General features: G+C 37.5%; 2 protein-coding genes across 2 annotated transcripts; one reads left to right on the top strand and one right to left on the bottom strand.

Annotated features, from left to right (window-relative positions):
• The first annotated feature begins 1,694 nt into the window (after window positions 1-1,694).
• On the top strand, window positions 1,695-11,691 carry dnajc11b (DnaJ (Hsp40) homolog, subfamily C, member 11b). Its single transcript, XM_081357585.1, has 16 exons — window positions 1,695-1,808; window positions 2,700-2,829; window positions 4,794-4,867; window positions 4,989-5,090; window positions 5,869-5,997; window positions 6,077-6,199; window positions 6,275-6,348; window positions 6,430-6,619; window positions 6,724-6,809; window positions 9,056-9,172; window positions 9,286-9,441; window positions 9,555-9,624; window positions 9,740-9,797; window positions 10,530-10,672; window positions 10,771-10,900; window positions 10,989-11,691. The coding sequence occupies exons 1-16, from the start codon at window positions 1,734-1,736 to the stop codon at window positions 11,012-11,014; spliced, it is 1,683 nt and encodes a 560-aa protein (XP_081213711.1). The 5' UTR covers window positions 1,695-1,733; the 3' UTR covers window positions 11,015-11,691.
• Window positions 11,692-13,408: 1,717 nt separating this feature from the next.
• phf13 (PHD finger protein 13) lies at window positions 13,409-23,455 on the bottom strand. Its single transcript, XM_081357921.1, has 5 exons — window positions 23,284-23,455; window positions 22,481-22,521; window positions 19,991-20,092; window positions 16,012-16,702; window positions 13,409-15,694 (listed from the first exon to the last, which is right to left on the bottom strand). The coding sequence occupies exons 2-5, from the start codon at window positions 22,517-22,519 to the stop codon at window positions 15,468-15,470; spliced, it is 1,059 nt and encodes a 352-aa protein (XP_081214047.1). The 5' UTR covers window positions 22,520-22,521; window positions 23,284-23,455; the 3' UTR covers window positions 13,409-15,467.
• Window positions 23,456-24,995: the final 1,540 nt, after the last annotated feature.

Genomic DNA, 24,995 nt, shown 5'->3' with positions numbered 1-24,995 from the left:
TTCCCCTCCGCGCGCCACATCCTCCTCCTCCTCCTCCTCCTAGCGACCGGGGGGGTACCACGCGCGTTCACGGCGAGGACGCGTCTAGAGGAGGGGGCGAGAGGCGGGAGGCGCGTGCGTAAAGACGCGTTAGCTATTGGCCACGAAGTGCCATAAATGACAATGGTGCTTTTGGTGATGCTTCATGATTTTGCGAAATCCATATCCCCCTTTTATCCATCCCCTCAACGCCATTGGTGAATAGATTATTATTTAGGAGACACCTTTACGATGCAGCGACCAATAAGAATTTTTTTTTTTTTTTTTTTTTTTTTGGAAGGATCAGATTTTGGGAGAAATCTTAGGAATGTAAACATAGAATATTTTAAGTCTATACAACAAATGTTTATAAATTCATGCTTGAAAGACACCCATATCCGTTCGGCGCGACACAACTATTTTATAACACTGCTAAATCGAAATACGTGTCCAGCAGTCTAAGTACTAATAACATGCCCCACTGTGTCACATAATTAGATGTTAACAGCCATGTTAGAGTCGTTAATCTGCCACTCGTGCTGAAGATGATTGTGAAACGAGAATGACGTGGATGTGAGCATAGAGACCATGACGGTTTTAATCTAAAAGGTTATTGTTGTATTGCAAGTCAGCAGTGGCACCACTGAAAAGAAAAGAAAAAACATCTGGATAAGATGTGTCAGGTCGTGCGTGGATGCTCAAGCTTGTTCATGAGTTCTTGAGCGCTGTCCACTCGTGGGTGCTGAAGGAGATGGTGCTGAAAGAACAGCTCCACTCATCGACAACAAACAGTCCGTCTGCCGTTTGCCCAAATGAAGCCAAATCAAGAATGTTTACGCACAACAACGCAGCATGTAGTGATTACTGCCAATGTATTTGCACAACAGAATCATAAAAATAAGAAAATAATAGTACATAGCGGTAGTTTTTGGACGATGACATAATAAAGCCTTCTCCTTCTAAAACCTAAAACTTAAGCATTTTATTCATTGTTTTAAAATTATTATGTTTGGAGCCAATATTATTACCATTTTGAGAAATTACATATATTAAAAATATTATCGCATGCCACAATCATTTAAAATTACCAGACCTAAAATATAAAAACCTCCTCTAAAAATGATTCAAATTGTTTATGGACATTGTGTACGTAAACTAACTAACTATATATTCGTTATTATTATTAATAATAATATTTGTATTAATAATAAAATGTTTATTTATTAATTATACTACTAATAAGATCCATATCATATCCAACTATTTATCATTAATCCAACTATTTTATTTAGTTAGCTAAATACAATTTTTGGAAATTTTCACCCTGAAATCTAATAGAGGATTTAAATTTTAAAGGACTCTCCTCCAGGACACATGGTGGCAGAAGAACAAATGAATCCTGAGCTTCAGCCGTAGGCGAATTGGCAGATTTACTATGGCAAAGGCTTAGCTCATTAATATTCACTTCGTAGTACTGACGTTACCTCGCCGAGCCCCTAAAGCGTCAATACACACAACATAATTAGTATTCAGGAGTCAAGCCTTCGCTAAAGCAGTATTCGCCAGCTCACACCCCCCTACCTTCCAACGTAAGTCTCTCAACAAATCAGAACGATCAACAGGCCGAACGTCACATTGCGTAATTAATATTCATGAGAACAGCCTTCACCGTAGTAGGAATTGGTGGAGGGGGGGTTTGGGACACTGGGAACATCATGGCGGCTGCCTTGGAGATAGAATTGGAAATAGATAACGAAGATTATTATTCTCTACTCAATGTCAGGAGAGAGGTAAGGAAGATGATTTTTTTAAGAGTCATCTCCGTGGTCAAGCTCTGCACAGAATGACAAGGGGAGTGACTTATTCTCTTATTAGGTTAACTTACACTATAAGAGATATTCATACAGCTGTCATACTATAATATGGCGGTTGCATAGGACTTGTACTCATTGATCTGACGTTTCATGCTTGGACACCTTTCTAGCAGTATCTGTCAGCTGTCAGATTGCTATGTCAGTCATTAGGGTGATGTTTATTAATATTTCGCATGTACTGTACGTGCTACTTATGTAAATGGCGCTTGGCGCATGACTAGAGCTTATCTCAGAATAGCCCATTCACTTACTAATAACGCTTAAAAAACATTACACTTCACAAATAACCCAATAAAATGTGTTCAATCAAACCTTGTAATGCATAATTACTTATTATACCTACCATAATAATAATAATAACTTCTGCTCGCAATTGCGCTTGACTGCTATTTCCTAGGGAGCTCAAGCTCTGAGGATGTAACGGAAGTGTTCGCGTTTGAGTTTGAATGCAAAAGCGCGCCAACACGCAGTCATACCTGGGCAGCATAACCAATCAAAAGACTGTTATCAAGGTGTGGCTCTGGGTGTGGCCAAACCAATGAATTTAAAGGGATAGTTCACCCAAAAATAAAATTCTGTTAAAATTTCCTCACCCTCAAGTTGTTCCAAACCTGTATTATTATTATTTTCTTCTGCTGAACTTCATTGTATTTTTTCTATGAAAGTTAATGGGGCCCATCAACTGTCCGTGGCCTATCAACATTTAATATATAAGCATCCCAATATTAAAAATGTATGTTGACGCTGCTTAATAATATCCCATCCTTCGATCTGTCTGTCTTTCATCTACTATCTTACGTCCAACAGGCTACTCAAGAAGAGTTGAAGGCGTCGTACAGGCGAATGTGTATGCTCTACCACCCTGACAAGCACAGAGACCCTGAGCTAAAGAGGCAGGCAGAACAACTTTTCACAGATGTACACCAGGCATATGAGGGTAATTATTATAACTGTCCTCAGGACTATTATGACAGTTTTTAGTTCACAGGTTTGAGGAATGATTCAGCCAAACATGAAAGTTCTGTCATTATTTTCCACACTCGCATGTAATTTTATTGTATGCTGCTAGGTTTTGTTTTGTTTTTGTTTTTTTGAAACACAAAAGGGACAGATTAACCCTATAAAGCCTATTGTATCATATTTGATAAATTAATATTTAAGGCCTTTAAATTATGATCAACATGTTCAAAACTTTGCTGAAAAAACGGTTGTACACAATTTACTGCATGCCTTCTTCCATCTGATTAATAGTTCATACTTTTTACTTAAAGCTGCAGTCTGTAACTTTTTTGGGTTAAAAATTATCCAAAATAATTTTTTGAGCAAGTACATAACCAGCCAGTGTTCAAAACAATCTGCTTGCCTTAGCTCGATTCAAAACAGTAAGTGGTGTTCAAAACTGGTGGATTTCCACGGGAAATTCGAGCATGTCTTTGCGTCATTACGTCACGTCTGTACACATAAAGAAGAGTCTCGGCTAGTAGGCTATGAGTGTGAGGATGTTGGAGGTGGAGATTTATAGCCTTTTCTCACAGCACTTGATATTAATTAAACTTATCAATTTGATGGCGGATCCAGAAAGGTTCAAACGACAATCACCAGTGAGAACTGGAGATTCACCCGTTGTAAAATGCAAAAGACTTCGGACTTCGGAGAAAAAAAGAGACTGCAACGGGCCCATGCGAAAACAAGGATAATATCGGAAGGGCATTAAATGCTGATGTTGTTAACATTAACAATTTGAGAACAAAGTATAATTTGCATGGTTTGACGTGATATGATAAGCGAGCGTTAGATTTATTCAGCGCGATTTACAGCAATGCTTTTTTTCCCTTAGTTGGTCAGAACAAAAGTGGATGTTACTTACTTGTTCAGACGGCATTTTCCGGTGAAAATTCTTATGTTGGTCATTCTTCCAAAAAGTAGAATCTGTGATTGCGAATGACAGTATTCACACCGGCGCGGCGACTGACAGCCGCACATTCTCCTCAAAACATTGGATTCATCCGCGCTGTGCCGTGTCGAGGCACAACCCACGTAAAGTTGATAAATCCGCGAATAACTGCAATTGCATATTTCGAACAGAGATGGCGACAAAGAGGAAAAACTACGGACAGCAGCTTTAAAATAAATTACTTTTAGTATAATTGTAAAAATGTCCCTCTTCAGGTTTTGGTTCATGTCCAATTGCTGTGAAATCTTTAAAAAATAAAATAAAGTAAATGTAAGAATAACTTTTATTCAAGATGAACATTACCTGGGCTGAAGCAACTTATGTTTACTTGATTATCTATACATAATTGTTTAGAAAAATCATGCTAAAATGCAAGCATGAAATATTATACATCAGGCTTTTGACGAACGTGTATTTGTCTCAATCATCCTTGTAATGCATTGCATTATATGTTTTGCACTCGCAATTAAAACTACAGATATTTGATAATAAAACTAAGCATTAAACATAATCTTAATAATACATTTTATTGGGAGATCTTACTTTTTGAACATATAAATAAGAACATCTGCACTATTCTTCTATATCAAATGTGAGCTATAAAAGCGTGATGTATCAAGTATGATACTAAACATAAAACTTTTTTTAGATTTTATCTAAAGTTTAAATAAACTGTTCCATTTTTCCAATCACATTTTTTGTCATTTGTTAGGGTCAGGGTTAAAAATATTGATATACAATGAAAGTTCATAGTGACCACAAAGCCATCCATATTTAGAATAACATGAGGGTTAATAATCTTCAAATAAAATGGTTATGACATAAATAATAAAACCACTGAATACATAGTCATACTTGTAAAACTTTTAAAACTACAAGTGTAGTCAAAATAATTAAATAATTAATTTAGATTTTTATTTGACTTTCATTATTTGACCTCTGCTTAGTTCTCAGTGACCCACAATCTCGAGCCATATATGACATATTTGGGAAGAAAGGCCTGGAGGTGGAAGGTTGGGAGGTTAGTTTTTTTTTATTGTTTTTTTTTTTATTATTATTAAAAATATGTGTATTAATGTGTGTTACTGTGATGCATGTGATACTAATGACACATCTGCTTGCTTGATCCCCGATGTTTTTAGGTGGTGGAGAGGAAGAGAACCCCTGCAGAGATCAAGGAGGAATATGAACGTTTGCAGAAGGAGAGAGACGAGAGGAGACTCCAGCAGAGAACAAACCCTAAGGTGGACATTCCAGACCAGAATGACAGGGGGAGATAATAATGTTTTTTTATTTTCCAAAATGCAGTTTTATTTCACAAAACCTTCCAGTTTTGTTGTGCTCCAACTGATGTAATCTAAAAGATTCAATATGCCAGTTTGTTTGTTTCTTCTAAAATTTGAAGCCAGATAATATCAGTCAATTCTTTGCTTGATTGTTGAGGAACAGATATTTGAGGACGGCTTTCTTGCTTGATTTTTTTTTACTTCTTTGCTCTTTGTAATTTATTAAACTCAGGGCACCTATAGGTCTTTAAAAAGAACAGTATACTCATCTACTCACTAGTCCACTTTCACAGCCTCATTGTGTTAATAATCACACTATGCAAACTATTCTGACTCAAACTTTCAAGGAAAATATAAGTTTTAATAATGACTGAAAATGGTTGTTCGATTGTAGCCTACATTTAGCTTTTTACTTCTGCCGATTGCATTTAGGCTTCAAAATCATAAAAGTTGTGTTCACTTGTGAAGATTATCATGATGAACAAAGCATGTAAGAATCATAAACTGTTGGGCACAGAGCTTTTTTCTGCAATAATCCAAAAGCCAATGGAAAAATGTTATTGTTTTTTTTGGAGAGGGAACCAGGGTGATGCAAACTTACATCATCACTATTGTTTTTTTTCCTATATGGATCACCGGTATTCATTTTATTTGTGCAGGTCCTAAATTTGATTTAAAAACTCTGCAGAATTGATCTAAAAGGGGTTTTACTCATCATTTGTCTGTTTTCATTCAGGGGACAATAAGTGTTGGCATAGATGCAACAGACCTCTTCGACCGATATGAGGAGGACTTTGAGGATGTACCAGGAGGAGGTTTTCCCCATATTGAGATCAACAGGATGCACATATCCCAATCCATTGAGGTCAGTATGGACAATTGAGCATTTCGTGATGTCCCCATCTCCCTTGTGCTCTATAGTCATTCAGGATTATGTTTGGCAGGCGCCCCTAACCACTTCAGATACCGCTGTCCTCTCTGGATCTCTGTCTACGCATAATGGCAATGGAGGAGGAAATATAAACCTTTGTGTTCGGCGTGTGACCTCAGCAAGGGGCTGGGGAGAGGTAAAACTCATACCAACACACCTCCAGGTTTTGTGCTGGTCTGGTTCTGATGTTCTTGTTTGTGTGTGTCTTAAGCTGGAGTTTGGTGCAGGGGACATTAGAGGACCTTTATTTGGGATGAAAGTATTCCATAACGTAACTGCACGATGGTAGGTGTCCATCTGTGTATGATGAGTGAAGTCTGATTTGTTTGTAATTTCTGTGAATCTCATGAATTTTGTGTCATGTAGCTTTGTGACTGCACAATGGGGATTGCAGTTCTCCTCACGTGGCGTACGGCCCAGTGCCTCTACAATGATGGCCCGCCACCTAGACCAGAACACTATGGGATACCTGCAGTGGCGCTGGGGAAGCCAGTCTGCCATGACCACCAGCATTGTCAGGGACACTAAAACAAGCCACTTCACCCTGGCCCTGCAGGTGAAGCCCTCACAGGGGTACATTGACGATGGCAATTTGTTCCATTCAAAACAAAGTCAATGCATTAAGAACGCAATTCATCTGTTCTTATTCCTGTTCCTCAGCTGGGCGTTCCTCATTCCTACCTGATGATGAGTTATCAGTACAAATTCCAGGATGAAGACCAGACCAAGGTCAAAGGTTCCATCAAGTATGTGTTTTACTTATGGCTTTCAATTGAGATTTCTAAATACACGACCATTCAACATTTTGCTGTCTGTAAGATTTTTTATTATATTTGAAATAAGTCTCATCTGCTCCCCAAGGCTGCATTTATTTGATCTAAGGTGCCGTGAAAACAGTTATATTGTGGAATATTATAACAGTTCCAAATAGCTGTACTGTTAAAACATATTTTAAACTTTAATTAATTCCTGTGATGCAAAGCTGAATCTTCAGCATCGTTACTCCAGTCTTCAATGTCACATGATCCTTCAGAAATCATTCTAATATGATGATTTGCTGCTCAAGAAACATTTTTGATAACTATCAGTGTTTAAAACAGTTGAGCTGCTTAGTGTATATATATATGTCCTTTATATATAAAAATAGATCTCATGATTATAAATATATGTTTCTAATGAGAGAGCACCATCATTTTAGCCAATTAGATAAAGGAAAATTAGTAAACATCTAGACACTGTTTTTCACTAAATTATATCATAAGCAGCAATATTTCATTTTTTTATGCACCAATACAATGTAATAAACAAAAGTAATACATTTTGAACCATAAAAAATACAACAAATACTTTTGAGTGGACAAATTGTTGAATAAGTGGTGAAAGAGCTTAAAGGGATACTTCACCTCTGGAAAGATGAATGTGTATTTAAAATGGGTCATTTATGTAGAAGAAATGTGAAATTATTTTTGAATTTGGAGCTTTCTAGACTGAGAAAAGCCAGAAAATGTATTTTTGGCTTATGTGGATGAAAGACAACAACTCCCAGAATGCACTTGCTTCGCTGCCCTAGGAGGCCACTCCCAAGCAACGCCTACCGGTAAGAGAGCGACGAGTCTGCCCGGGATTTTGAGATCGCCCAAAATGTCCGGGATTTGGCTTTTGCGTTCTACAGTCGCCATTCATTATGTTTACTGTGGCGAGCAGGACGAGACTGAGGGCCGAGGGAGAACGATGAGAGGCCGTTGTCGTGATTACTGATGAACGACACCTCTGAGAGACGCAGCGGTCTCGTATCTCTCACGGAGGAGCAGGAATTTTCTTAGTAATGTTAAAAACGCACATCAACCGATCACTTGATTAGCGTTCATGTAAACACTACATTCAGATTCACCAATCGGAATGAATTCAGTTAGATTCAAACAAAAAGTGTGCATGTAAACAATGAATGGCGACCGCAGAAAGCAAAAGCTGAATCCCAGACATTTTGGATGATCTCGATGGCCGGACATGTCCGGGAAAAAGAGGATGGTAACCCCTACTACTCAGCTTTCTCCACAGAACAAGAGCCTGCTAGCTTAGCTTCCAAAAAAAGACGTCTGACACTGTGTGTACATTATGTGAATGAGATCCCACCCTCTATGGGCGGGTTCAAAACATGCGGGACAGCCCCTACTACTGGCTGTAGTCTTTAGCCTCTGGCCAAAAAATCCTCCGATGATGCAAAATAATGATTTTTGTGTCATCGGAGGATTTTTTTCAGACAAAAAATACATAGATCTCTCCTCTCAGGGGGATATGAGGGTGGAAAGCACGGTTATTCAAAAATACTACAGGTTTTCTACTAATACAAAGCTTAATGCTAAATCCTGAAGTATCCCTTTAAATCAAAAATGCTATTATCTCTGTCTTGACAGTATTATGCTCACAAGTGTGACACAAGAAGTGGGCATGAAACTGGTCCTGGTTGCATGAAACCTCTTAAGTGGTTTGACTTAGTGGTTGTTGAATGTTTATATGTGAACAAAAGCCTAAATTAAATCTTTTCATCATATAAAGCGATCGTGTCTCTTCAGAAAATGAACAGCTCAATTCATATGGATTAGTTTTACGATCTCTTTATGAACTTTTTGAAACGTCAAATTGGTAGTTGTGTAGCTGTCAATGGAGGGACAGAAAGCTCTCAGATTTAATCAAAAAGATGAAGATGAACAGAAGTCGACGACATGAGAGTGAGTAATTAATGACAGACATTAATGACATTTTTGGGTGAACTAACCCTTTAACTTAAGGGCTTTCATGTAACTGGTCTCTGACCTTTAGGAAACCTAATGGTAAAGCACATTGCTATGTTCTCAATAGTGTTTCATTTTAAATATTTTTTTTTTTAAATTTAATTTAATATAAATATTCAGCGTATTGCCCAGCCCTAGCTTTATAGAGGTAAACAGCTCCTATGTCTACCCCGATAGCTCATCGACTTTTTATCCAACAGGACTGGATTCTTTGGCACCGTGGTTGAATATGGTGCAGAACGTAAGATCAGTCGCCACAGTGTTTTGGCTGCTACCGTCAGCATCGGTGTACCCCAAGGCGTCTCCCTCAAAATCAGGTTAGCACTGACTTGAGCTTAACCGCAATAAGCACAGCTCAGTAGAACAGCAAGCTAAGCTCAAGCTGCTCGTGGGTGGTCTATTTATGCTGGTCATTTTCAACTGTCTACAGGTTGAACAGAGCCAGTCAAACCTACCTCTTCCCGATTCACCTGACCGACCAGATTTTACCCAGCGCTGTGTTTTATGCCACTGTGGGCCCGCTGGCCATCTACTTAGCTGTCCAGAAGCTTATTATTATGCCTTATGTACAAGCCCAGAAGGAACAGTGAGTTATTATCCATAATTACTGCTCTGAAACCGCCCATTTTCCCGAAAGCCCTGTCTTTACATTACCTCAGTTTCTCTGATGAAAGGCCTTGACTCTTTGGTTGTTTACAGGGAGTTGGAGAAACAGAAGGAGGATTCTGCTTCAGAAATTGCTCGCAGGAAGCAAGAGGCTGAAGCTGCTGTGAGTCTAATAAATACATACACTATAGTGAATATTCCCATTATGCCAACACAAAAAAAACATTTATCAGGGCAGATATGTTGTTTTCTTGTGTTATTGTGTCTTTGGTTTTCAGGTTTTGCTGATGCATGAGTCAGTGAAGAGAATTATTGACGCTGAGGAATCTAAAATGGGTTTGTGAAAGCCCATACATTTTTTTTATACATTCAGATAGATACAAGTCAAGCTCTACGGACACATTATATATGGTGATATACTGGCAATAACCACAGAAAATAGTGTCCATTCATTTTAAAAACAAGCAAAACTAACACTAATGTGTTATATCCGATATTTATACTCATGTTATGACAGCATATAGCTGATAAACCCTGTAAATATACAGTATGTCCAAAGATACCAGGGGACATGATGTAACAATTCATAAACCCTGATGTACATAGAGTTCAAAAGTAATTTTTAGAAAAGTCATGAGAATTTCTTTAATTATTAATATATATTTTTGTAGTAATGCTCAGTTCTAAAGTACTGTATTTCTTTCACTAGAAATAAATTTTTTTGTGCCATCTCTAAAAAGAAATTCACAACAAAATCAGCAGTTTAATTTAAAAAAAGAAAAGAAGTAAAAATCCTTTCAAAAGTGATTCTTTTAAATGTATTTATTAAATTATATTTTTTGGTATAAAAAAAAATCCACTGCTAAAACAAACTTAGCTCAAATTTTGTCTGACAAGCTTTACATTTTCTACTGTAGGTACATTACTGTAAACAATTTTTGTTTAGTTTTGCATACTCTGGGATGAGAGAAAACACATTGTTGTCTATACAGTTTAACTTATACTGAATATGAAACGTTCTTGTTAAATGAATAGCTTTATGTGAAGTGATTCATGTTTTTACTCTAGGTCTCATCATTCTTAATGCCTGGTACGGCAAATTTGTATTGGACAATAGCCAGCAACGAGAGAGAGCAGAGGTCATTGACGTGACCGTCCCTCTCCAGTGTTTAGTGAAAGACTCTAAACTCGTTCTTACAGAGGCATCAAAGGTTAGACACGCAAACATCAACTGGTGCTTTACATCAGTGAAATGCTTAAACTCTCGCCAGGTGCTTCACATTAATTAGTTCTGTCTCGTGTTAATCAGGCTGGCTTGCCGGGGTTTTATGACCCGTGCGTCGGAGAGGAAAAGAGCCTAAAGCTGCTGTACCAGTTCCGAGGTGCAATGCATCAAGTCTTGTCCGGAGACACAGAGCCTCTTAGGATACCTAAACAATGTGAGTACTATGGAAACAAAAAACTGGGAATATTTTCAAAAAGATGGTTAATTCAAAGCTGGTGTAAAGAAAGTCTCTTTTCATTCAGCTCATAGAATCAGTTCAGAGACATAGGAGTCTTCCACACATTGGAAGAAAGGACAGATGGACTCAATGGGCGTCAAAGGAACATAAAGGGACAGTCGGACATCCAGTGATCCGAAGGGCTGCTCCTCTTCATCCCACATAGTCACCCGTGTATCACCTTTGTGTTGTCTGTTTATCTCAAATCCCTTTACATATATCGTCAATGGGTCGAACACATCTTAACACCTCCTTAAGATCTGGAGACTTCCGATGAACCTCCTGAACCCGTCTGCAGCTTTGATAGCTGTCTGTTTTCAGGTGGTAGGAAGTGGTTAAATACCTTATCACTCCATCCATCAGTCTCAGTTGGCGTTAACACTACACTATCTGATGATATCTACTGGATAGTACAGCAATAAAAGCTCCTGTAACAAAAAAGTATGTTTCAAATCGTAATGAAGTGCTGTACAACCCGTGGTTTAATAAAAACGGGTGTTGATATTGAAATATTTTTTGACAGACGGTTTTGCATGTTTGTACACTGGGCTTATGAAAAAAGGAAATCTTAGGCTCACACTGCCTCCAAAATCAGGACTGTAGAAGCTGCCACAGGATCGTGATTTTATTTTCCTCCGGGAGAAATGTTGTTTGGATTACTTATCATATTAATATTTATATTTACAGGTGAATCTCACTAAAAAAAATGGATGGCAAATTCTAAATGCAAAAAAAAAAAAAAATGTTCTCATTACTGTAATCTTGAATAAAAGATGTGGGATAAATATTTAAATAAATATTACTGTGTGATATTGACAGTTAGTGGATGTGATTTAAATGGACTTGCAAGAAATCTCATAAATGCAAGAAATCTTTAAAAAGAATTTTCTTTATGCAAACTTTTATAGGTGAATTATGACCCAGACTGTTTTTGTGAGATTCACCTTTTCCTCCGTATAAAAGATAGTTGTAGGCTGTATATTCTCCAAATTTAAGATACTAAATGAAGTCTTACAGTGTTACTGTGTTTTTATTTGTGGTTCTTTGCATCTGGACATTTGCCTTGAAAGCAACTTTCCCCCTTCTCGGTTTTCAAAAGTTGATCTGCATTAGAAATGCTTAAACTAATATAAAACTAAAATGCCTTTTGGATAATTTCATGCTACATTCTGCATTTATCATGATTTCAATGAGGGATTTAATGGAATTGTTCACTTAAAAATGAAAATTCTGTCATCATTTACTCACCCTCAGGTTGTTTCAAACCTGTATGATTTTTTTTTTTTGTTGGACAAAAAAGAAGATATTTTGAAGAATGTCGGTAACCAGGCAGTTGATGGACCCCATTGACTTCCATAGTAGGAGATTCTTCGAAATATCTTATTTTCGGTTCAGCAGAAGAAATTCATACAGGTTTGAAACAACTCGAGGGTGAGTAAACTATGCCAGAATTTTAATTTTTAAGTGTTTCTTTAAACAAGTTCACAAATAAGAAAGCACTATGTTCAGAACATGCATCTGTACAACTAATCCACTAAACTATTTGTTCATTCATTGTTTCAATTAAATACTGTATGCCCCTTTTTTTCTTTTCAATTTTACATTGTTATTAGTGCAAATTGCAAATTGAGTGAGCAATGCCTGTATAATTTGAGTCTGTAATAGATGTTTATTTGTAACCGTCTTTCCAGTTGCACATTTCGTCTCTTGGACTATAAGGGAAAAAAGTCATTTCAACATCAGTGCATTTTATTGTTGGAGTAGCAACAATAATCTTCTCATTCAGAAGTGAAAATAAGGCTAAAGAATCCTAGGTCAGTGTTAAAGGGTTAGTTCACCCAAAAATGAAAATTCTCTCATTTCCTCATCCTCCTGTCATTACAAACCCGTAAGACTTTTGTTCATCCTCAATAAAAGCTTAAATTAAATCATATAAAGCGATCGTGTCTCTTCAGAAAATTTGGACTAAACCGCTAAATTCATATGAATTCGCTTTACGGTCTCTTTATGATCTTTTTGAAGCGTCAAAGTGGTAGTTGCGTAGCTGTCAATGGAGGGACAGAAAGATCTCAGATTCAATCAAAAAGAGAATTTGTTTTCTGAAGATGAACAAAAGTCTTACGGTTCTGGAGCGATTTAAAAATGGGCCTTTTAATGTTCTCTGGTTTGTTATCCAGTACTGTCATTATACCTTGCATGTCTCCTAAAATTTTTAACATATCTCATGTTCATGTTCAAGCCACATTTTTAAACTCTGAAAGAAAACGGTGTTACATTCCTATCTGATGCAAAACCTTACACATGTATTCATGTAATGTCAACCTAAAGAGTAGTTTAAACAATAAAAAGTGATGAAAACTACACTTCACCTGACCTCTGCAGTTATTTTCTTTATATAATATATATTACAGTTTCTACATAAGAATGATATGGCTCAAATGAAATGTCATTAAAATCATCATCTCTTTATTTACAAGTTTACATGAAGTTTCACAGAAACATCTCTCTCTTTCTTTTCATTGGACTCAGAATCTCCCTCAGCGTAACAGTGCAAGCTCAAACTTTAGCGGTTCTTCTCTCTTGCACAAACAGCCCTGAAATATTAACATCATACTACATACAACAAAATGTACAGAACCATCATCCATGAACCCTTAATAAATGGTTAAAAAAAGAAAAGAAAGCAGCAACATAAGCAATTCAATTTACAAGCGACACTTTTTTCCACAAAACAATGAACAGATAGCTTGTTTAATCTAGACCTGCAAATTACACCTTCCCAGTATGTCCTTAGATGGGAAGACAATTGTACCCAAAAGAATATCCAGTTTCAATGTGCATCACAAAAAAATATCACTGTGGATAGTCAACTGACTCGTTAGAAAATAAGATGAGGCCAATTTCACAACTATGAACTAGTTATTTGTCTAAATTTACATTAACGTATACCAAAAAGTTCTGCAAATATCCATACTAAAGTGCCAAATAATATATCTCCTCTGCAGTGTTTATCTCATCAATCAGAACAGTACATTCTGAAATGACATCAAACTCACAAGAGATTTAAAAAATAAAAAAATGCACAATGTTTTATGATGGGACTTTAACAGCTAATAGGACACAATCACATTTTTATCTGAGCATGCCTATGAACATGAACCAGACTCATCGATTAATAACCAGGTTAGACGGGTCACAGTGGTTAGCAAGAAATACACCCTCATGAATGATTCCTTCTATTACAAGCTCCACCAGAGAGTTTTGAAGAGCCAAGATTTGGAGATCAAACACTGTGGCACTGCTTTGAATGTTAATATGAATACTACTAAGAAAGCCATAGGATTTCAGTATATAAAGTAAAAAAAAAAAAAAAAAAAAAAAAAAAGTTCTTCCCTTTGGCAGTTAAGTAAAACTCACAGAACCTGACAAGAACACGCCAGGGTAATATTTCACCACAAAAATTGCATTGTGTGACCATTTTCATGAAAACAAAATTAAAGAATAAAGAAAGTTACTTTCTTACAGTCACGACAATATAAATAGAATCACCACTGAGAAGTGTGGAGAAATGGAGAAAAAAAGCAAATTACCCAGAAACATTACTTGAATTCGAAGTAAAAAAAAAAAATGTTCCTAAAAATAGTATTAATTTATGCCAATATATCAAATGGGGTGAAATGTGACATGTGTTTTGTAAGATTCTGAGATTCACCCAGTAAAAAATATCCCTTCCCTAACCTATAACGACTATCAAAAAATGTACATATTTTACATCTAATTGCAGAAAAAAAGACATGAAAAAATTACCAGTTTAGTCCAATATTACAACATGCAAACAAAACGTTTCTTGTTCAAAAAAAGGCAGAAACTATCAGGCTTCGTAAATCAAAATAACACAGTCTCTTGTTATCAACCGTTTGTTTCAATGTTCTTTAAAAAGAAAAATACCACAATGTAGCATGAACCGTTTCTGATGTTTCGCTCTAAAGCATCAGTGACTGCTGACGAAAACTTCGAATCAACATTATCCAACAAACAGAACTCTTTGCCTCATACACATTTGGTGGTCTCAGAAAAGATCCACACAAAATGGCGAGTCTAAACGCCTTGAAACAAATATCTTATGGTTATTTCATAGAATATACATACTTTAACAAATACACCTACTTTTGAAAGCTATGGGTACAAAGGGGCATCTCTAGCTACCACTTTGTTCTTAAAAAAAAGTTGCAATCCGACACCCCGATCCCTTCTTTCCAGCACAACTCTGATTGCGTAATACCTTCAGGCAAGCACCGTCACAACTCCAGCCGTCCGTATGGCGGAAATCTGCTCTCATTAATGCATCATCTGAGTATTGATTGCCAGACGCAAACATTTAGGAAGGTGAGAAATATTAAAAACAGGAACCGAAAAAAACGTGACGCAGGTCCTCTTCCGTACTCATTGAGTCTCCTCTTTAAGAAGACAACTTTATGAGTTTCTGTGAACGAGAGGAGCGGCATCAGTCGAGAAGGTGTTTTCGAGTGCCCACTCGTGAGCGATTGGAGCGGCGTATGTCAAACTTTGTGTCTTTGCACCTCTGGCAGATGTACGTCTCTGGGACGTTGGACTTACGGATTTTGGCACATGAAAGGTGGATCCAGGTGTTGCACTGGTTGCATTCGATCATAGCCCGCCCTGCGAACGGCTTCATGCAGAAACAAGTCACTAGGTCCCAAGAGTCATCATCTGCAATCAGAAAGAGTAAATTCAAATATATACGATTGCGAACAATGCCAAAATCCAAGAGGAAATGATTGCGACCGCATTTGCATATATACCGTAATATGATTGCAATCTACTTTTGACAATGCCAAAGTCCAAGAGGAAATCATTGTGATCACAATCGCATTACAATACATACGATTACTAACAACTTTTGACAATGCCAAACTCCAAGAGGAACCTATTGCGATTGCAATTTTAATATGACGATATATATACGATTACCCTCTACTTTTAAAAATAGCAAACTAGACGACAACAAGAGGAAACCTTCTTCTTACCTGAATCAACCATGATGTCCTCATCGTCTCCCGATCCATCCTCATCTCTAAACACCACCTGTTTTCCCTGGCGGACCACAGTCCTTTTACCAGGAAAACCTTCAACTTTCAAGACTACGGACTCTTCTTTAGGTTGTGAGGGTTTCTCGACATCCTCCGACTCTGGACCTGAACTTTTAAAACCGTCCCAGCATGGACGGCCAATATCAGGCTCCTCTTTCCACGTTGCGGTGCCCGGTGAACTATAGGCAGGTTTTGAACACGTGCCAGTGTGCGTAGGCTGGTCGCGACCCATGCCAGCGGTGGGTACAGAGATGCTGAAGTAATCTTCTGGTTCTTCTTTGATGTTACATCCAAAATTGCCGATCTCACCTTCAGCACTACGAGTAGTAAATGGAGCGAAAGATCTCAATTCCTCATCCTTACTCTTCCTCAGCTTCTTCTTCTTCTTCTTCACCTTGTCAGCCTTCGTTCGACCCTCCAGGAGAAGACCTGCTGACTTAGGACGTTTCTGGGGCTCTGAATCCTCGCTGGCGGGTCTCTTGAATCCAGCGAAGCTCTTGCGGTTTTTGGGCGGGGGCTCGTCCGGAGACGAGAGGTCACATCCCAGCCTCTGGTTCTCCCATCCGTCACTGTCTGCAGTGCTGCCGGTGCTGTTAGGAGGACTAGAGCTGTTCCTCAAGTGTGCCTCCTGTGGACAGCAAATAGAAAACACTATTTTAACCACCAATGCACTGAATTTCATGGACTGAAACATCGGTCTGAAGTCTGAAGATGAGCAAACAGTGACCAAATAACTTCACTGCATGTTTCAAAGACTTATGGTGAAAATCATCCCACAAATCCTGCTGGTTATGGAGCAATATTTGTAATGACAAGAAATGCAGACCACACTGGCGCAAGATGAAACTGCCTTCAAATCAAGATCTCTAAGATGAAACATTTCACATTTTGCAGCTTGATAAAGACTAAATAGAAAATATAGTGCCTCACACACCCGAATCATTTGTAGGTGCATTGGATAAAAGTCCAATAGAAAATGTATAAATCCCGCACACTACTCGCAGTTGCATCATTACGAAATTTTATTAGAAACGTTTTGCTCAAGCCTGAAGAAACATTGCTAATAAAATTTTGTAGCCATCTGAGCTTGAGTAGTGCTATATATATTGAGAGAGAGAGAGAGAGAGAGAGAGAGAGAGAGAGAGAGAGAGAGAGAGAGAGAGAGAGAGAGAGAGAGAGAGAGAGAGAGAGAGAGAGAGAGAGAGAGAGAGAGAGAGAGAGAGAGTCTGATAAAGGCTAAAATGTAAGAATATGTAGTAATAAAAATCTCAACAATTCTTTATTAGATCAATTGACCCATTTAGTGTTTAGCACTAAAAGCCAAGCAATTACATGAAAAATTGCATGAACGCCGACAGACACCAACTGGTAAAAAGAAAAATGCCTATCACAAACCAGGGTAAGAGAAGCAAAGTGCCAAGCAACGCTTTTGTAGAGTCACTCCTAAAGTTAATGGCTACCACCTAAGAAAAACATAAATTACGGGTCATCAGAAATGCAAGCGCCTGCACAATGAAATCCAAGAATGACTGCACGCTGTAAAAATAAGGCACAAAAATGGCAGGCTTATGAATTTGCACTGTATGTTCAGAGAATTTAAAACCTCCCCCTCATTTTGCTGTCAAACCTTAATCAGCTTTCTTAGTCACGACTAATGAGCTCAGAAACACATGGATCCCGCATCAATGGTGGATTATTTTGGAGCATTTCTCACGGGTCCATCTCTGTCTACACTTACTTTTGTTTATACCCTCATTTTCTGTTTGTTTCTTTGTTATTAAAGCCATCATTATGTGTGTGCTATGAAGTGCTATGTCTCCTTTGTGCTGAGTAGCCTGCGAAAACAAAGCAAGTAGTAAGCAAATAAAGAATAAATGATCTTTCCAAACACACAGACTCTAGAAGCTGAAAGGATGTGAAAACATTATGAATGCACTAGCTGTTCCAAAACATAGTGAGTTGCCTACCTAGACATCATTTCAGACAGCAGACATTTTTTGACATGAAAGCTGTTCCAAAAAGTGCTAGCTTCAAAGATATATTCACAAAGAAAGCATACCCAGAATGCATTGCAGCAAGCTCAAATTAATATGGCAGAACAAAAGCCTAAAGTAGGATATTTCTGTCATGACAACTCTCTTAGTGTTTGGCATGGTAAAGGATCTGACAATGTTTATGTGTTTGGTCTTGGCGAAATAGATCTGCTACACTGTTGGTGCTGCAGAGCAAGTACGTGACTTGCTACTAACAATACACACACAACACACAACTGTGAGGAAGTAAGACATGCTGCTGCCATTCAATATAGCGTACATGAATTACCCGTAGCAGATTTATACAGGTGGAACTGGGGAAGGTGGAGGGTTTCTGAAAGCGCACAGCAACTTCCACAGCAAATGCTGACCAATTATTTGAAGGTTGAGCAGCAATCTCATTTGCTACTGATACAGCAGGAACCAATCAGCTGTGCCCAATAGATAATGATGAGATTGCAAGCAGATTGAGTTAAGGACCAGCTAGCGCCATCTATAGTTTCATGACTGAACTGTGTATTTCTGCTAGATATCTGCAATTTCTAACCATAAAGTTGGAAGTTTATGCCCTATGCTCAGAAGATGACTTGGAAACAAAAAAGCAACTGTACCATTTGGTCAGTGTTTGACTGTCAACAACAAAGACCAAAAAACAAATAACTCACTGGGTTTAACACACCTATTTCAATAAACATTTATATCCTAAAAGTAAGAAGTTTGACTTTTTATTTGCTTAAAAGTGAATGTATATATCAATTTTAGTATATCCAAAGTCCCTTTAAGGGCAAATGCTGCTCCTATCTTTTTGAATGGGGGAACATCAAATACTCTAAAACTGTTCACCAAGCAAGCTTACAATTAAATTTCATATTTAAAATCACAGATGAAATCTGACAACAACTGTCTCATAAATTTTGTTTCTAAACACTCAAATCAAGACAGAAAATGTCATTTTTCAGGCTGGATCAAGCTAATGCGCAGTGGAAGACTGACTCCGGAGCTTTTAGTTTTAATGATTAGAACTCTTATTTAGAAGGCAGGACTTATTCCGCCATATTGAGCGTTGCACTTTTCCCCATTCAAAACAATACGAGTGACACATCTTGTGTAATTCTATGTTATATCTAGCGTGTTGGTGTGACGTCATTCATCCTTCCTCAATGAGTATTTGACACCCAAAACTGACTACTTTACCCAATATTTGTTACATAATTTCATTTTAAACAACATGCAAGTGTCAACTGAGAGTTAAGTGTCCCATGCACTTTATTTTAGCAGTTAGGATGCTTCCTTAGAAGGCAGCAGCCAATGTAGAGAGCACGCAGCTCACTAGGTTTTGGAACACTTGGAGCTATTATCGGCCCTCATGCATTTCCCCAGTTTCCTCGATTTAGCCTCCATCCATTGAAGCATCCATTAAAGGAAAGTCCTGAAACTGAAGTGTTTGTGGATGCACACACACTGCTGTTGTGAAGAATGGCACTTAGAGACAGGGTCTGAGATGAGAATGAGGAGACTTGAGTGGCCCTCTTACCCTGGGAGGGAGGGCTGAGGTTTTTTTGGAGGGAGATGTCTCTCAGCGGCCGTGACATAAGAGCCACCACCATTTCTGTGGATCAAACAAGAGCGTCAACAGCAAAGCAGCTCATAAGGGCTTGTGCCACCAAAAAAAAAGAAAAAGCACCCAGTGCCACACCACTGCCAAGGATAGGAACCCATCCTGGAGGTCGGATGTGTCAGATCGTTGAGCGATCTCGAGGAAATGCAAGGCCGCTTCACCCTGCAACACTGACAGAACTTTCTAGCAAACGTACAAGCACAATGAGTATCATTTTTACCACAATCTCCTCCCAGTTACATCACTAAGACATGATAATACTCACCTCCTGTGGATACGGAATATAACCAGCATATGCCAGCACAAATGTGCAGAACTTGTTGAAATCTTCCACTGTTCGTTTACGCTTAAATGTTGAACTGTAGCCCTGCAATAAAAACAGAAAAGTAGTCATTTCAACATATACTTTATTATTTTTTTACAAGGTTAATACCACCTTTAGAGCACAATTTCACACTTTTTAAAAGCATTAGCACCACTTTCAGCATTAGATTATGCCCAAATTGCAGTGCTAAATGTTGTTAAGCAAAAGACAACCAATCAGAAACGAAGCAATGCATGCCTCATTAAAGCAGCACTAGGTAACTTTTCAACCTTCATAATATATTTCCAAAGACTCTTGTGATGGTACATCGACTTACAATAGGTTGAATGACATGTCTGCCATAGCCTGACGGGGTCTGTATCGTTTTTAATCGTACTTTTGAACTTCGGGGTTCGGGTAGTAACCCCCGCGCACAAAAAGAACTACAAAATTCGACTGCTTTACGGCATAGGCTACCTCACTTCCCCCGACACGTCCTCACATGCTGTTGGACTTGTAAGTATATTGCTTATATTGTATATCACTCGTACAAGCTTTCACTCGTTGGTGTGAGCTAAAAAGCATCTGGCGTTCTTGTTGATGGATTAGCAACTTAGACATCTTCGGAGGCTATAGCTCGATGTTCGATGTTTGACGATTTGAAACGCGTTGTGTTTATTCCCCAATCGAACTCGTGTAACTGTCTGTCACACGTTTTACCGTCCACAGCATTACTTGATAGACAAAAATAAGACAAGAATGAGCATCAAACAGAAACAATCCACTTACGGAATGTTCGAGGCGCACATACAATACAGACTGCCGAAAGTTAAACAGGGCGAGCGCAGCTCTTAAAGGGGACACAGCTTATTTCCACTCGTTACAGCTTCCATCCGACTGAACAGGGACCAGTATACAGGGGGGAGGGGATCAGGCCTTGAGTGAAGAGACTGCTCTGCGTGAGTGCTATTTTCGACAGTAACGTTAAATACAAGTAGTTCACAGCGACTCTAGGGGTCGTTGTTTGACCAAAACGGAATTCTTACCTAGTGTGGCTTTAAATATCCATGCAATTTGTACAATCACAGAATCACACCTTGTTAAGCCAAGTTTGAAAGAGTAAAACATGAAACAAACTGACTCAGGATTACATTAGTTAAAAATGTGTAATTTCTACATCACTAACACCACCAAATGGATTAAAAAAACAACAACAACTAATGACTGCTTTCAAATGGGTAGTCCCACCCCAAACACAGGCCATTGGTCATTAGCTGAGTCACTGCTGTGTCGGGCTGGTCGTGATGTTTAAACAAACACAATGTTTTGAATGCATTAGAGCCAATGTGTTTGCACTTTTCAGGAGAATCAACACAGAACAGTTTCCTTGTATTTGTCTATTTATAGAGTGCAACAGTCAGGTTACAGAACTCAAAATCCCATTAATTTTTTCCAAAGGGGAACTGATTTTTAAAAATAACTTATAACCCTTTAAAAACAGACTGACAGTGAGCTATGAGATTGTTAATTGATGGTAATTGCTTTTGTTGAAGCCATCAGCCAACATTATTTCAACTTGTTTTTAAAATTACCATGTTAACAGAATTCCTGGTGAAAAACTACTTTACCCATGATTCTCCAAAGAAATCTCCACCAGATAATTACAACAAACAAATCAAACCAAAAGAACATTTTAGTGCTCATCCACTCCCATTAAAATTTCTTTTCTCAACCAGACGCTGGGGGAGTGAAGCAATGTGCGCGCATGCGCATTCGCAACTTCGCGCACTGGCTCTGTCAACTGTGCAAATATTCGATAACTAATGACACATCATCACAGTCATTCAATTACACGATCGACAATTTGAAATCGCCTGATATATTGGAACGCCGTTTGCATCAACAAAACAACAACTTTGATGTAAAATCGTATTTATTAATGTGACCGAAGGCTAAAAGGCTTGTTAGCAACTCCATGCACAGGCAAAAAGAGAACGAAAACGAGTTTAACAAAATACATCTCTTATTAAGGCTGTGAAAACGATGAAGAAAAGCAGAAAAAACACTTTAATTTAATCAACTTAAACAGCATCTAATTAGAGTTAGCCAGCCATTGCTACTGAGATAGCCTAAAAACAATGGCACTTCCTTTCATGACTTTAGTTCTTACCAGAGATCAAATTGGTAAATAAATAAGTAAAAGCACTGAAATAAGATATGTACATATTTTCGATATTATGATGATCATACATTGCGTACAGTTTTAAACGAGGAAAGCTTATTTTAAGCTAACTTAACATACACATCCAAAGAGGATTAATAAGAAAACATATTCATGCGGAAATACTGAGATGACAACGAAATGTACTCATACAGCAAAATCATGTAAAATAATATTAATTAAAAACGTCATATATGGATATAAAATTAGAAAATCAAAATATGTTTTACCTGTGTGTCAAATGGACAAGTCGTCGAGCTGTTATCCATTTCTATAGTGTAAAAAAAAGCTGTTTTAGTTTGTGATCACATTTTCAACAACATGCGACTCACATCATGACACATGTACCGTCATAACAACACATAAAATGCAATTATATCGAATTACACTTTCCTGTTATGATGCATAATGTATATTCTATCAGTTATGATAACATTTGTAGCACTTCATAAATCAATGCAACAACTGACTGGACCAAACAGTTAATTAAAAACCTAAGAACCTAAGCTGTTGAGTTTAATCGATCACTACATAGATGAATATTGTCAGACTAATGAAAAAGTTTTAAAAGAATTTAAGAGATTATATCATATAAGTTACACGTAACGTTATCTCCACACCTAAATAAACTGCAATCTGCAAATCAAACTCATCTGACTACTTTATATATTCATCTTCACATCTGTAATTTGACTCATCTGAAAGATATGTTATGTTTATGGGTTATTTTATTGAAAAAAAATATGTTTTTTTAATATTTTTGATGGGCAATCTTCGAGCTCATTTAGCCTGCCTGCTAGCACTACATACCTGATCTATTAAGTTTAATAACACCATATCATCCATAACACACCAATTATAACCAATATCTAATATTGCAAATCTAAATACTCAACTAGCTCGAACTGTAATGTCTTTAAACAAAAGTTGATCCACTTTTTTCTTCCCCTGCTGGAACTTGCTAATTGGCTAGCCGTCATGCTAACATTGTTGTGACTGATGTGTGTGTTTATGGTGTTTTATTCACATTTACCTGCTGCTGAAACACAGATAGTGGACTACGCGACGGTAAAGAGGCAGATAATTATCCTGGATCGAAAAACCGGCGATGACAGTGGCAGGAGTGATGGGAAACAGTGATGAAATATGTCCGAATGTGATGAAGCTGTGATGGGTGAAACCCAGACAGACAGATCTGCTAATCTGCCAAAATAAAAGTCCTCATTGATTCATATGAATCACCCATCTATAGGTCAGTTTACTGGCCAGAAATATAATATTCACTTAAAATGTGTATGTTATACACTTAGAAGGACATTAGATAACAAAAAAAAATCAAACCAAGTGATATTTATTTTGAATGCAATACAGCACAAATACACTTTTCAAACAAAACAAAAATGAGTTTGTTACTGTGTACGTCTGTGACTTGAGTGTCTAAATTTTACGTACAGAACACATCTAATTTATTTTACTCTTTTACAGTCAGATTATGTTTAGATATTTTTAAAGAGAAAAATACTGCAATAAATATTAGCAGAAAAAATTCACATAATTTATTACTTGCATAATACTCCAGTCTACAAATTTAAACCTATATTTATTTACACATCGTATGGCAACAATAAATTAATAACTATTTATAGAAAATTCAATTAGTCATGTTTCAGATATGTTTGTATTCCAAAAAAAAAAGTGATTTACATCATCTCAGACGCACACTATTCTCTTTTATGCCACATTGTGATCTGTACTTTATTATAGTAAAACCAAAATCAAGATGTAGGTTCTCACTTTTCAATAATTTTCCCTTTGATAGCAGAATGATCAGCTCAAATTACTTTTTATTTTATCACACATCCTTCTTTCAGCTGACCAATTCACTTCAGTTCATCTCAAAAGTTTTATTAGCATCACTGTATTGCATTATTTCACACAGGGTCATTTTAAACAAATTATTGTTCTTATAAAAGTAAATCATAAATATGAAGAAAAAAAATGTAAGCAGGTGCACCTGTCTCAGGTAAGTAATCTCAAATGAAATGCCTCATTTGATAATATAATTCTGTATTTGTTAGTTATATGTGCAAATATGAATTATTCCATTATGCAAATATAACATTTAAAGGGACCATGACATGAGAAATCAAATTTGCCTTGATCTTTTGACTTTGTCTTTATACCATTAAAACATCCTGCAAGTGTCATAGCTTAAAACGTCCTCCTCATTATAAACAAAGCATTTATTTAATCAAGCTCCAAAAATGGCTCGTTTGGATATTGCGAGATCTGTGACGTCATATGAGCAAATACATTTGCATATGACTGCCTTCAGAGCAAGACATCGACGAATAGTTTTACATCATCGCATCATAGGCCCCTCCCACTGGCAATCAGTCGCTTAGTTGCTAACATTTGCCTACACTGGATCTGAGCGTCGCATCGGGTCATGAGCCAATAAAACCTATTATAATCACTTACGCTTTCTATAATGGATACAGTATACAGATGCACATTCAGTTTCTGACGTACTTCACACACTTGAGTCTGTCGACAACAGGACAAATGAAAGAGTACAAGAATACAGGAAAGAGTACACCATTCACTTTGATGTTTCCAGTTTAAACAGCTTGTTTGGCTCTCTGTACAGATTTCAGAAGTATCTCAGCTTCAGAAAAAAAAAGTGGATGGTTTATTTCAATAGCGTCTATGAATTGACATTAGCCAATCATAACAACTAACCAG

The sequence above is a fragment of the Scardinius erythrophthalmus genome, assembly GCF_964197995.2.
Source record: "Scardinius erythrophthalmus genome assembly, chromosome: 25".
NCBI classification, from domain to species: Eukaryota; Metazoa; Chordata; class Actinopteri; order Cypriniformes; family Leuciscidae; genus Scardinius; species Scardinius erythrophthalmus.
The sequence above is the reverse complement of the archived record's forward strand: the minus strand, read 5'-3'. Positions and strand labels throughout refer to the sequence as shown.

Bases quoted from the DNA above. Each gene is read 5' to 3' on its own strand.
- dnajc11b (XM_081357585.1), top strand. From the start codon at position 1,734: ATGGCGGCTGCCTTGGAGATAGAATTGGAAATAGATAACGAAGATTAT. The intron at 6,620-6,723 runs GTGAAGCCCTCA...CCTGTTCCTCAG, and splicing joins ACTTCACCCTGGCCCTGCAG to CTGGGCGTTCCTCATTCCTA. The intron at 10,673-10,770 runs GTTAGACACGCA...CGTGTTAATCAG, and splicing joins TTCTTACAGAGGCATCAAAG to GCTGGCTTGCCGGGGTTTTA.
- phf13 (XM_081357921.1), bottom strand. From the start codon at position 22,519: ATGGATAACAGCTCGACGACTTGTCCATTTGACACACAG. The intron at 16,703-19,990 runs GTGAGTATTATC...TGCTGTCCACAG, and splicing joins ATATTCCGTATCCACAGGAG to GAGGCACACTTGAGGAACAG. The intron at 15,695-16,011 runs GTAAGAAGAAGG...TTCTGATTGCAG, and splicing joins GGACATCATGGTTGATTCAG to ATGATGACTCTTGGGACCTA.